We start from the raw sequence: 13,861 nt of genomic DNA on the forward strand, positions 1-13,861 counted from the left end.
GTTTTTTTTTTAAATCATGCCCAAACACCATAAAAGGCAATTAAAAAAAAGGTTTTCAGCAAGAAGCATGGAAACAACAATGGAACAAAATGAGAAAGCTAGGCCTACAAAGCCCCACAACTGCATCAGGTTCAGATTCACACTCAATTACAATAGTTTGGTCCTTCGCAAACTTCTCAGCAGTTTGTATCATGCTGTTTTTTTCCCCCTCACAGATGTCTGCCTGAGGTGAGGAACACATATGCTCTCCTCCACTGATTACAACATATATCATACTCTGACTGCATGGTACTTTTATGTAAGAAAGGAGTAACATTACTTACCAGCCAATCTCAGGAATGTAAGGCAGCATTGCTTTAGGTTCTTTTCATATTACCTCACCAGAAAATCAGACCAGCAGCTAATAAACTTGGAAGACCTCACAGAATGGTGTTTGATAATTAACAGACGTTAGGGATGCAGCCCCTCTGGAACTGGAGCATATTGACTGTAAATTTAGTTCTGATTTTATTTTGGAAGCATTTCACTAAGATCATGTCTTACCTCTGCAGCATTTGTAAATACATTTGATATCTCTGTAGTATCAGAGGAGGAAAACAGGTCAGTATGTTCACTCAATGATACATGCTTGAACTAAAAAAAAAAAAAAATAAAATATCACACTAAACTAGCTAGAATTTCACTTTAAGACAAAGAGCTCTTTTGAGGAGGCAGTGCATGAAAAGTTTTGCTTAGTTCTGTTTTATGAAATGATAATGTAACTTCAAAAAATTCCTCCATTTCCAGTTAGTCAACAAATCGTACATGCTATTCAGGAGGGCAGCTGTGTGAAAAATCCTTCAAAATAAGAAAAAAGAATAATCATTTGCAACCTGCAGCAGAATATGAGATAAAGGTGTCAAATCTCTCGTAATCCACATCTGAACTTCGATTTCGTCATAAATAAAATGGGCCTGTTCTGTTCACTATTGTTACTACCTGCCACATCTCTGCATCAAAGCCTTATCCTACTTCATGGCACAATTCAGTATAATTGGCAGTCTCCAGAGAGAAAGAGACAACTAGAATATAGAAGAAGAGAAGGTGGTCACAATACATGCCAGGGATGAGGTGTACTCAGTAACTTCACACCTGCTCTTGCTTTGCCTGCCTTTCTTTTCACCAGCTTCTGAAATCACAGCAGAAATCACAATCACAAATGCTATACAATCTTCCCGTCAATAAAAAAAAAAAAGGCAGACAGTCCCCTCTTATAGCTCACATCCCAAGTTAAGAATCATTAATACTCTTAATATGTTACTAACAATGCCAAGTCTACAAAACATAGCCTTCTATGAAACACATTTATATGAGCAGCTAATATGATAATATAAAATGCAGCCTTATTATCAAAGCTGGAAGTATATAAGAAGTTAGCCTTTGAAGAAACAAGAGGCACCCCTTTTTCCAGACAGAAAAAAAAAGGATGAATTTTTCTACCAAGTCCCTCACAGAAGCCATTAATACATTTATAAAATCATTTAGCCCTCACCACATGATCTCAGTATAGCATCCACTCATCTCTAGCCAGCACAGCCGAGGAAGAGAACACAAGCTGTTCTGTTTGCTTCTTTGCACTGCTGTCACAGTGCAGTCTAATAAGGGTGTACCACCTTACATTTTCATACACACATCCTTTTGCATTTCTAAACTGATAAAGCAACCATATATATGTGGATGCATCTATCTATAACAGATATATATGTATATGCCTGTAGTCAAGGAACTATAACTTACTGTGAACAGTACTGAAGAGAGCTTACACTAGTTTATGTTATGTCTGATAAGCTCACAGAGCTTAAGAAACAGCTGGAGACAGATGAGACATTGGAAAGAGCTGACAGTTTCTTCTTGGAGGGTAAATTCAGAGTCTGATGTGATAAAAGAAAAAAAATCCTTTTACTGCAAAAGAGCTGTTTATGCATGGGACAGTCAGGAATTATGTACTTGAACAACTGCCCTTCCCCTTGGTCCCTTCAAGAATGAGAAACACAGGAGTAATTATCAGAGGCACAGTATTTATCATGACATGATGGCAAAAGATGGGAGGAGTTCACACTCCATGTGCAAACTACAAGACAGATTGGCCTGGATGTAACCAACTTGATACCAGTAAATAGTGAAGCCTAGAGAAAAAAAAAAAATGCTTTTGTGTAGTAGAGCTGGCTTCTGCACAGACACCACAAGTATAAAGGCAGCTCTGCAATATCAGAAGCCTCTTCCCTACAGATCCATAGCTTGTGAGTGATTGACTTCAGTGTGCAAAAAGGTGCAAGGGTGAAGATTAAAGCTTTTCCCATCAAAGGTACTTAAGAAGTCTAGCTCTCCCCCTATTCTCGCTAGGTAACAAGTTAAAAGTGAGAGTCTTGTTCAGAGGGAATTTCTACAGTCTCCCTCTTCCACCAGCTACCTATTCCATCCATCCCTCAAGAAAAGTGTCTTCCAGCTTCTGCCTCTCTGTTATATCGGACCGAAGTTGGCTCACATACTCAGATCTGTTGCTGGGGGAGGGAGGGAAAGCTTAAGTGACACAGATGTGCTCATGTACGACAGGACCATTTCCTTATAAAACCCCTTCTTCACTTGAAGAATAATGGAAGCTTGAGGTTGCAAATATCTTCTTTGAAGTCAGGAATAAAAGATTCTAGTACTTTATTATATCTTCTATGGAAATATAAGTTCTTCCTGATTTCCTGAACCTCTGCTGTTAAGGAGACAACATAAAGATCCTTGTGGACCTAGAGCCTTGTGTAGCACTTAAGTAGACTATAAAGATATTTACAATTTCTAACAGTCAGCTCAGCCAAGCTTGTATTTCAATCACTTACAAGTAGGCATAAAAATCCAAAGACTTACTAACTCCTAGTTGTCTGATATGAAGCTTTGCAAATGACCATCCCTTCTTTTCCACCTATTACTGAAAGACGCTGGTTTTCTGTATTACAGATTAGCGACTGTTTATCAGCGTGGCCATAATTTATTCACCCAGGCCAAACAGAATTTCACATTCATTTTTGGCCAAACTCCTGCTAAGTCTTCGCAACCTGGGTTTCTTTATCTGTACTTCTGTGAAGCTGAAGTCTTTATACAAAACACCGACTGCAAGAACCCACTACAGCTCATGTACATGGAATGCTAAAAATACGAGCATGAGTATCTAACACTTACATGCTAGTCATTAAAATGATCACAAATTGAAAAGATATGATAGAGAAATCTGCTTTTTTATCATGTACAAGGAACATCAAAGCAAGCTATGGATGTTTCAGCTAACTGCATCCAACTAAAGTATCACTCCTTTCATGAATTAAAGCAGCAACGTTTTTTAAACCGTAGGAAAGCTCACACTTCCAAAATACAAAGCCAAGAAGGGGAGGGAAGTAATTTGTGCAAAATGAGAGATGTTAAACTCTTTGACAGTATATGCAAAAATCTATGATACAGGTCATTCTAGAAAACAAAATATTTAAACAAGGACAGCACTGTCAAAATAATCAACATTTTTATACTCAGTTGAATTAAATGTAGGCTGTACAGCAGTAAGCCTTCCCCCCGCCCCTTTACTTTTTCTCAGTTCATAGCTGATTTTGGTCTTTAGAAGCAACAGGATACCAGACAAGCAAAAATATGGAAGGCTTTAAATGGAATTACTTGATGTGGCAAAACAGCCTTTAGGGACTGGAAGTGTTTCGAAGAAAACTCTTTCCTGCTGTGTTAGAAAACTGTATCATCACGAGTAAAGAGGTTACCTACTTAATATTACTGTTATCCATTATTCCTTTCCCTTACACTATTTTAGAGTACATTACTCCTTTCCCTTTGAGTACCACAAATTAAGTCAGCAGCACAGCCTGTCCACATGGTCAGTAGAACAACTGACTTGCATCTGGTCTTCTCTTAGCATTTTCTTTCTTGCCTTAAAATGAAATCATTGACTGTACAGATTTTATTTTCTTGCTAGGCAAAGCAAGAAACAAGAGATCCTTACCTCTGCCTTTTGAAGTGGTGACCTAATCCCCCTATTTGTTTTATTTTCCCTTGTGTTTTTAATTCCTTTCCATATGCACAGCAGTGAGTGATTTGTGGATCCTTTCCCCTTTGATACATGATTTATTTGGCTCAGTTTCCACCGCTTTAGTGTATTCGGCTACCCCACTGCCTTTGAGTCACCAGAATTCCCTGTTCCTCAACTTTGACTCCTCCAAAAACATAACTCTCCTACCATTACATTTTGTAAGACAATTTTCAGTTTCTGCTTCAAGTCTTCTATCTTTCCCTCTACATTTACAGTAGGTATTATGGCATAAGCACAGCTCAAAGCAATTATCCTTAGAGACCACATTCCTTATTCTTGTTTTTGTTCTGAATAGCTGCTTCTTTTCAGAAGTAATGCTGCTTTAAGGATTGCTTTATAGGACGGTGGTGCGTAAGAGAGGCTGCTTCTACAACATGTCAGCAGTCAACACTTGTATCATGGCTGCATAACCAAGAATACTCTTTCCTATTACAAGCTGATTTTCAAACAGTAATCATAACATGATCAACAGGCTAAAATAATTCTATCCACCACTATGAAAAGGCCTGATTTGGTTATCTGAATCTCAAGACCACATCAGCAGTGAGAAACAACTGAAATTCTAATGCACCAATACGTATGTACCTTTAAAAAGAGAAGGAAGAGCTGTCTGACTGTTCAAAAGGAAAATAAAGAACACCACCCAGAAGGAAACTGGAGTGGTTATCTGAAGAGCCACTTAGCTGTATCTCGGCTCTTTTGCATGTCCTGTTATTTAAAATGCCACCGTTGCTTTTCCAGCCCTCCCATTCCATTTCCCTCCCTCAGTCTTCTCAAAAGAGTCTGGACCTGCGTCTTTGACAGCTATGCAATTAATTCTTTTTAAAATCAGTTAAGTACCGGCTGATCTTGTTCCTCTAGTGCAGTTTGGAAAACAAGCATACTTATATATTTCTGTGTATAATGAGCACTGAGTAACGTTTAACTTGCATTTAGAAAATAAATGAAATAAATCCAGCTATTTTTCTGAAGCTAACAGAACATGACCAGCTCAGCTAGTGTACCTCAGTTTTATTTCAACAAAACACATTTGTTACCTGCACATGTTTGTGCACCTGATTTTGCCTCTCCCATTCACAAAAAAAAAAAAAAGACTCTCTGCCATAAAATTACATAGCAATGTACACTACAGAAGAATCCAGTTTGAACTGGCAAACGGCATTTACTCAGAAACATGGTTATTATGAAAACCACAAGTATAATGTTTTAGTTGTGGTATGTTGGAATAGGAGGAAAAAAATACAGTTAAGACTTTTCACTTCCATATACAACTTTTATTGCAATACCTGTATTCTAAGTGTACAGATACAAATATAAAATGACCCATGACAGACTTTAAACTTGCCCAAATAGCAAACTGAGAAATTCATTCGGTATTAGAGCCAGAGCTGATAGGACTTCAACAGGTGATAGAAAGCTTCCCCAGTCTCTCTCCAAGAACCACCAGGATCCACCATATTTTTGGTCCAAGATGTATGCTTTAAGTTGGCAGCTGAGTCTACGAACGAGTGTATTTACCCCAGATGTGCAGCATAAACACAGAAGCAATAAAAAGAAGACTCATGACCAAAACTGGAACAGGCCCACTAAAAATAAAGAAAAAAAAAAAAAGCATTAACGTAAAAAAAAAAAAAAAGTCTGCTTTGTCCAAAGGCCAGTCATTATCAGCCAAGTGAACTCACCAGTTTGTAAGCAATTGTATGATAAAACTTTTACTCCATTTCCACAGAAATACCTTAAAGTACACAGAAATGAGAGAGCCATCTCTATCAGAAACTACTGCTGCCCCTATGTTTTTAAAGGTAGTTTTACACACCCTAAATGTTATGTAACTATAAAGCATAGTATAATAACAAAAAACCCCACTTACTTAAAAAGTAATTAATGGTTCATTATTACTCACCGTTGTGAAAACAATCTCCAGAAAATTATCATCTGTATCTACTACTCGGAAAGCCACCTGAGCAGAGATTGAGTCAGATACAAAAACCAAGAGAGTCCTCTAGCGGATAGTAAAATTTTGGCATAAAATTCACATTAGCTATTTTTTTCAGAGGCTTTATTTCATTTGAAAACAACGGCAGCAGCGGGTGAGAGATGGGGACTTCTGTTTTTTTGAAAAAGTTACACAGAACATCAAAGTTATCTCCATCAATTACCTAAAATGTATAAATTAACATATTTCTTAACTTTTTTCCTTCCCACTTTTATACATTGTTTAGAAATTGTATAGTCACGTTTTTAAAAAGAGTTTAATCTTAGGGTGCATGTTGAGAGACTACATCAGCTGTTTCACGCTGTTCTGAGACACAACGATTATTATGCGCACTGTTACACAATTACATTCACTCAACACTGCTTCATACCACTCACTTCATACAATTTCATTTCTGATTTTCAACCCGCTGTTGGAAGAAACACCATGAATTCTCTTATCCAGCCTGGATTTACCCTCCAGGTTACTGTTTATAAACAGGTAAATGTTACTTGAATACAAAGTAAAAAAGAAACTGAAAATGGACTGAAACAATTTACTAACATATTTTTCTATGAGATCATGGTCCATGTACTTCAAATGTTCGTCATTGTAATCTTCCATTGAGTTTCAAAACTCAATTATTATCTCTCATACTTAGTCTTATTTGGGTATGCAGAACCCTGAACACAGACATAAAGCATTTAGCAAATAAACCAATGACAAAATGCGCAAAATAAAAAAGTCTGCACAGACAGTGACTACATAAGCAACCCCTATCAAGGGATACCTTTCACTAAGCAACACAATGTACTTCTCAGTCCCCAGTGTTTTATGCGTATTTGAAGTTTATGTCCTACATAATATAAATCGTAATGATATCAAGTGCACAAAGTCCTTACACTGAATCTGAATTACTAATTAATTCATTTGAGCCTTTAGTAGCAGTAATACGCAAGCTACTCTTTGCTGAAGGCACACAGGAATAGAGGAGCACCACTAACTGGAACGCAGCAACATGGAAATAAATAGGGGGATTGTCTGTGTGTTTGGTGGGTTTTTCTAAACATGCAGATTACACTGATCCCCCTACAGAATAACCAGCTTTCTAATACCAACATGCGTATCTTGTTTCCTCCAGTCCCAACAACAACCTGCTGAAACCCTGCAATTCTCCTCCATACACCTGAATCTTCTCAGCCCACCATACAGTTTAAATAAGTACGAAAATAAATAAATAAACCCGATTCAGGCACCTCTAAGGACTTGGTACTATGCATTCTCAGAATGTCTTTTGTAAGGCTGCACACTATACCACAAGCCCAATTTGATTCTCTATCAGGGCTCCACAGGCAACACTGCCTATAGCTCTTTAAGCAAGAAAGCTCAAGACAGAGGAATCACAGGTACCAAGTGCCACAGAAAGAGCAGCAAGTTTGGGTCAAGTCTTCTTTCAAAGTACACAATACTTGATCTCAGTTTTAAGGAGAAAAATATCATATCCCATTCTCAACCAGATCCCCCACAGCTCCCTTTTGCTAATACTGTTTTTGAAGACATATATATTTTGTAGCATACTGTACTACAGATAAATGTACTTTCCTGAGGTGAACCAAACTGGCTTATTCAACATATTTATTATTTCTGATGTTGAGTACAGATACTAAATACCTGAAGCATCAGAGGTATAATTATGCACAACATAAAACTTTTGATCTAGAGCAGAATTCTTCTGATCATAGCTAGCATGAAATAACCTGTTCTCAGGTGTTTTATGTATTTTTTCATAGTACTTTTAAGAGCTCATATTTTAAACAACATGAGGAAAGGAAACAAAAAAAACCCACCACCAGGCTAAGCTTTTACACTACTTTATGCAGTAGTGATCACAACCATTTTTAAAAACAACTTCGGTTGAAGCGCTTGACTGAGCCAACCACAACCCCTCTATAACCCATCTTCATTTTTAAGCCTCCTGAACAGGACAGAGATCATAACAATTGGTTGCTATGGAAAAAACATACGTAGAAAAATACATGGAAAGCTGTAAGCAAGAAAGTTGCTCCCAAGCCATGGTTCAGAAAATGTGCCATCTTGCATGCAGGTGATGTGTACAACCAACTCATTTTTCAAATTTGTTACTTCCACTAAAAGACTGACCATACAGCTACCCATGGTAGCTTGCAAAAAAAAACCAACCCACTCCCAGTATTCCAAAACCTTAAAACTGGGAGCCACTGTGTTGTAACATAAGTAGAAGGGAAAAATCTTATCTACTGACCTGCTTGTATTGAAGATTAGAACAATTGAGTGGCCATTCAACATCACAAGTGAAAACAAAGAATTCACAAGGAAACTTACTGAAATTGGTAAAGCTGTTTTAACAGCTTGTATCACAGGTCTACTGAAAAAAGAAAATCTACCTAATGGTAGAACACTTCTTTTTTTTCCCCTCAGTTTTACTCATTTTTAAAATTGAAATTTAGTAGACCAAACAACACAGAAAATAGTCTCCTTGTCTATCTGCATAGATTTGCTCTAGAACACCGCTGTCTTCCCCAAACGTTCTGTTCGTGCAGACACCAGCAGCCTTCTTAAAGGGTTCCAAAATAAATACTAATAGATTCTACAAAAAAAGAAGCAATAGGGAAATCCCTAAGTGTCTTGTGTCTCTTCAACCCAGCAAGAAGAAGAGGCCATAAAGTGTAACTCTACAAGAAGCACAAACCACCCACTCACAGTACGACTTAGCACGCGCCTATCAGCTGAAATACACCTTCCACCTTTGTTACCCAAGTATTAGGCTGCAAAGCTTGATTGGGAAACTTATGTGAATGACTCAAACTGGCCAAGAAGTAAAAACCTGGGCTCTCTTTACAGCTTAAGGGACACTACCACCAGATACTTTGACCATAATCTTGGAAGATTCACCTTGTAAAAACACAGACATACAAGGTATCGGAATGCTATTCATTTTGCAAGCTTAGCTAGAACAATTTATCTTCAGCTTTTTAATAAAAACATCTGAAATTCCACCAGCGTGTGGTACATCAGTTATATTATGTTTTCAAGGAGGGGTGCAGGATGACAACGTATCTATTCATAAAGAAAAAACAAAAGTTTAATTAAAGAGAACAAAAACATGCACGTAGATGCCTAGTGACAAGTACGCTTTCCCACCTTCAAAGGGACTGCTTGCAGTCTTCAGAGACCACTTAAGGTAAGTCTAGGCAACTACAAAATATAACTTGTACCTACCTTTTTAAAGCCAGTATAACTTTAAAACCTACCTCTCCAGGTTTGGATTTTAAATAAAATATTTCATCCCAAATTTATCTAAGCAGTGATCAATTCAGCATGTTTTCCCGTGCAGACCAGAACATTGATCTCTCAATTCACACACTGAAAGATTATACAATCAGGTGAAATATATAGCTCCCATGCCTGTCATCACCCACATATCCAGCTTACACTTTGAGCCCTGGAGAGTCCTCAGTGTAGAATCGCCACATCCCACCAGTACCCGTGGAAGTGGCACGGCCTCCACTTCTCGTCCCACAGCTGGCATTCTTCCTTCAGGGGAGAACAGAACGAAAGAAAGACCAAATTACACGAGCACTCTGCCAGCCTCTACCGCTAAGCACCCCAAGAGACTCTGCAGAAGCAAATCACTTGGATCAGCCCGTGCAGCCAAGCAAGCGACGGGCACGATGGCTGGCACAGCACCGCCTGGGGCTACGGCCAGCTGCACCGAGGCCCCACGAGTCAGACCCGCAGGAACCCTGCCCGCACCCCCCACGGAAGCGCACAGCTCAGCCCGTTTGCGCCCTCCGTCTGCCCCCGGCTGGGGCTGCCCAGCCACAAGGGACAGGGTTGCCCTCCCCACTAGGAAGGCGCCGCGGGCACCTACCTCTGCCGGACGGTGGAGCCCGCCGCGCGGGGAGCCACGGCCTTGCTAGGGGAGCGGCCGGAGGAGCCGACACTCGTAGCGCTGGGGTTGGGCCCGGGCTGCGGAGAGAGGAGAGAACCGGGAGGGGATGAGAGGAGGCGGGCACGGCCGGGGGAGCGCCTCAGCCACCCCCTGCCCCGGGTAGGGCCTCACCATGGCAGCAGCGCTGACTCGGAACTGGGCACGACCTCTCACACGCTCCTCTGGGGCCGCTCCGGCCACGTCCCTGCCCGCAGCAGGCCCCGCCCCCGCGCCGCGCCTCCCGGGGCCTCGCGGCTGCCCGGGATGGTGCCTGAGCAGAGCCGGCCTCTTTTCCCTCCCCCCCCACCCCCCCCCCCCCACCCTCAGCAGCAGCTTGCTGAGCGAGCTGACTCCGTGTGTCGCCTCGGTTGCCACCGCTCCCTCACCAGTAGCCGGGTCGGGACGGCCAAGCAGGGGACGCGCGGGACTAGGGGCCAGGCAGCGCCAGGGCGCCCGGCGGGTGGGGCGACAGGGAAGGCCCAGGAGGAAGGTTGACGTGGCCTGCGGGGGCCGTGGGGCTGCTCATGCGCGCTGCTGCCCGTTGCGTGGCCGGCGGGCGGGGGAGCCCCGGTTCCCCTCGGAGCGGCCATGGCGGTGGCGGCGGGCGGGGAGGGCCCGTCCGTGGTGTTCTTGCACCCGGACCTGGGGCTGGGCGGGGCGGAGCGGCTGGTGGTGGACGCGGCGCTGGCGCTGCAGGCGCGGGGCTGCCGGGTGCAGATCTGGACGGCGCACTACGACGCGGGGCGCTGCTTCGCGGAGACGCGGGGGCTGTCGGTGCGGCAGGCCGGCGGGTGGCTGCCGCGCAGCCTGTGGGGCCGCGGGCAGGCGCTGTGCGCCGCCCTGCGCATGGCCTTCGTGGCGCTGTACGTCCTGCTGCTCAGCGGCGAGAGGGCTGACGCCTTCGTCTGCGACCAGGTGCGGGGCCGGGGCGGGTGGGGGGCGCCACCGCCGCCATTTGCGGCCCCGCTGCTGCGGTGAGGGGAGGTGGGGCTGGCGGCGGGCTGCGGGGTGACTGGAGGGAGAAGAAGCCACTGCGGCTTGGGCTCTCTCTTTGGGTGGTGAGTCTTGGTGGGAGGAGGTGCGTGGGGAGGTCCTGCGGTTTGACGGGGCCTGGGTGGGGAAGGGGTCTTGGCAGAGAAGGGGTCTTGGTGGCCTCACAGGCCGAGGTAAGGGAGGAAACCCAGAGCCACAGCAGGAGGTGCTGGACGAGGGAGGCTGCTCTATGCCCTTTTGGAGGGCAGAGAGAGAAGGCACTTGGCTCACAAAGATCCTGAAAGGAGGTTGTAGCGAGGCAGATGTTAGTCTCTTTTCCCAGGTAACAAGCGATAGAGCGAGAGGAAACGGTCTGGAGTTGTGCGTGAGGTTTAGATTGGATAACAGAAAAAAATTCTTCTCTGAAAGGGTTGTTAAGCAGTGGAACAGGCTGCCCAGGGAGGTGGTGGGGTCACCATCCCTGGAGGTATTTAAAAGACGTGTAGCTGTGGTGCTTAGGGACATGGTTTAGTGGTGGACTTGGCAGTGCCAGGTTAACGGTTGGACTTGATGATCTTAAAGGTCCTTTCCAATGAAGACAATTCCATGATTGGCTCTTAGGTCATGGCTTTGAAATCACATACATGCACCAGTGGCACTAACACAAACAACTGCTGTTTCTTCTTCTCTTGTCTCTCCTGGTTGTACTAGGTGTCTGCTTGCATTCCTGTACTTAGACTGGCCAGAACCCGTAAGAAGGTTTTGTTTTACTGTCACTTTCCTGATCAGCTTCTGACCAAGAGAGAATCTCTCCTGAAGCGCATCTACAGATTACCACTCGACTGGCTGGAAGAGTACACGACTGGCATGGCAGACTGTATTGTTGTGAACAGCAGATTCACCGCTAGTGTATTCAAGGACACGTTTAAGTCCTTATCTCACATAAACCCAGATGTCCTCTACCCATCACTCAATATCAGTAGCTTTGAAGCAGTAGTTCCTGCGGACATAGCTGACCTGATACCCAAAAAGAAAAAGTTCTTGTTTCTTTCCATTAATAGGTATGAGAGAAAAAAGAATTTAGCACTGGCCCTTGAAGCTTTGCATGAGCTTCAAGGAAGACTTGATTCTCAGGAGTGGAATGAAGTTCACCTGGTTATGGCAGGTGGCTATGATAAACGAGTTCTGGAAAATGTGGAGCACTACCAAGAGCTGAGGAGCCTTGCAGCCAAGCTTAGTGTTAATGACCATGTCACTTTTTTGAGATCGTTCTCAGATGAACAGAAAATCTCTCTTTTTAGTAACTCTGTATGTGTGCTTTATACACCTAGCAATGAACATTTTGGCATTGTTCCTCTGGAGGCAATGTATATGAGATGTCCAGTTGTAGCGGTTAATTCAGGTGGCCCTTTAGAATCAGTCTTGCATAATGTTACAGGATTTTTGTGTGATCCTCTGCCAATGCAATTCTCTGAGGCCATGGAAAAAATTGTGAGAGATCCTCTCTTAAAGGACACAATGGGAGCAGCTGGGAGAGCCAGAGTTATGGAAAAATTTTCCTCAGAAGCATTCACAGAACAGCTGTACCAATACATATGCAGATTAACACAATAAAATTATATTCCCATATTATATTTTACAGCTTTGCATCTCTCATTTGTGTAGGGGACCGGTATTCATTGTGACTGACAAAGAATCCGGGACGTCTGAATTTCCTTGTTGTGCTTCTTGTGCTGCTTTATGTCGCTCGATACAAAGAACGAGCAGAACGTCCCACTGTCTCATTAGAAGGTTAACATTTTCATGTGGTAGGCTCATCTGCCCTTGTAGGAGTGCTTTTCTGTACTGTGCCTTGGAAAAATGCATAGTTAATGGCAGTAACTTACTAGGAAATTACTGCACATTTTACGGTGTGGCTGATTCAATTTACAAAACGTGAGTTTGTACAGACAAGCGCAGCTTTAGGAATTTAAAATGTTCATTTTTGAGTAAAAGAGCTGTCTTAGCTGAAGTATGGAGAGATTGCACAGTCCAACTGACTGCATGTTTAAAAAAAAAAACACCGTTAGGGATATGAATGGTATGGTTTTAAAATGATTCACCTTTTACTGTACTTCTGTTCTTAAATTGCATTGTGTGGTCACACTGGGTGTCATCAACAAGTGTACAGGTGTGTGGGCAGGAGGAAGCCAAGACTAGAATAAAACCAAGGACATCGGCCTACCTCAGGCAAAAATGTTAGTGCTGAAATTCTATGTCTATGCAGTTGCCTGCAGTGCTTCAGGGTGTAGTTTTACTTTGAGATCAGTTTCTGGTTTGTAGAGATTTAAATTATATCCCCTTTATTTAACTTTTCATTCTAAATGACAGCACACTTTTTAAAAGGGTGGTAATCTGGAGCAGGCAATAAAGACATTTTATTTTGCCTGGTTTAGTGGTAACTTTTGGTGTAATTTTTCTGAATGGTTTAGCTGGGGGGCGCTTTTCTCCTAGTGTGGTGACTGCCTGTGTGACAATAGGTTGACTTTTTTTTTTCAAGTGTAATACCTGGTTTTGGGCAGGGAATATCTGATTTTTTTATCTATCTCTTTTTAGCGCATCTTTATTAGCTGGTTGTTCTGTTTGCTTGCCAATAACACACAATCCGTACAGTTGAATTTTAAGTCTGAAAATGGATTGAGTGACTAATCTATAAAATACTGCAATTTTCATTTAAGATAACGTTTAAGGCATTTTCACATTTAGTACTTGACAACAGAGAGACCAGTCTTTCTGTTGCTTAGGACTGCAACCGCGGTCTCAGTATAAGGTTTTATTTAAAGTAAACCAA

General features: G+C 42.5%; 2 protein-coding genes across 2 annotated transcripts; one reads left to right on the top strand and one right to left on the bottom strand.

Moving 5' to 3' along the window:
- Positions 1–5,366: 5,366 nt before the first annotated feature.
- Positions 5,367–10,276, bottom strand: SEC61B (SEC61 translocon subunit beta). The gene is made up of 4 exons (XM_068396789.1): positions 10,192–10,276; positions 10,000–10,097; positions 9,561–9,662; positions 5,367–5,700 (listed from the first exon to the last, which is right to left on the bottom strand). Exons 1-4 carry the CDS (start codon positions 10,192–10,194, stop codon positions 5,613–5,615), a joined length of 291 nt encoding a protein of 96 aa, XP_068252890.1. The 5' UTR covers positions 10,195–10,276; the 3' UTR covers positions 5,367–5,612.
- A 337-nt stretch (positions 10,277–10,613) lies between these two features.
- On the top strand, positions 10,614–13,472 carry ALG2 (ALG2 alpha-1,3/1,6-mannosyltransferase). The gene is made up of 2 exons (XM_068396845.1): positions 10,614–10,974; positions 11,743–13,472. The coding sequence occupies exons 1-2, from the start codon at positions 10,648–10,650 to the stop codon at positions 12,643–12,645; spliced, it is 1,230 nt and encodes a 409-aa protein (XP_068252946.1). The 5' UTR covers positions 10,614–10,647; the 3' UTR covers positions 12,646–13,472.
- The last annotated feature ends 389 nt before the right edge of the window (positions 13,473–13,861 follow it).

Source organism: Nyctibius grandis, chromosome 3 (genome assembly GCF_013368605.1).
Source record: "Nyctibius grandis isolate bNycGra1 chromosome 3, bNycGra1.pri, whole genome shotgun sequence".
Classification (NCBI taxonomy): domain Eukaryota; kingdom Metazoa; phylum Chordata; class Aves; order Nyctibiiformes; family Nyctibiidae; genus Nyctibius; species Nyctibius grandis.

Bases quoted from the DNA above. Each gene is read 5' to 3' on its own strand.
- ALG2 (XM_068396845.1), top strand. From the start codon at position 10,648: ATGGCGGTGGCGGCGGGCGGGGAGGGCCCGTCCGTGGTGTTCTTGCAC. The intron at 10,975-11,742 runs GTGCGGGGCCGG...TGGTTGTACTAG, and splicing joins ACGCCTTCGTCTGCGACCAG to GTGTCTGCTTGCATTCCTGT.
- SEC61B (XM_068396789.1), bottom strand. The intron at 9,663-9,999 runs GTAGGTGCCCGC...TCTCCCCTGAAG, and splicing joins GGCTCCACCGTCCGGCAGAG to GAAGAATGCCAGCTGTGGGA. The intron at 5,701-9,560 runs GTAAGCTGGATA...CTTTATTTTTAG, and splicing joins GACTCTCCAGGGCTCAAAGT to TGGGCCTGTTCCAGTTTTGG.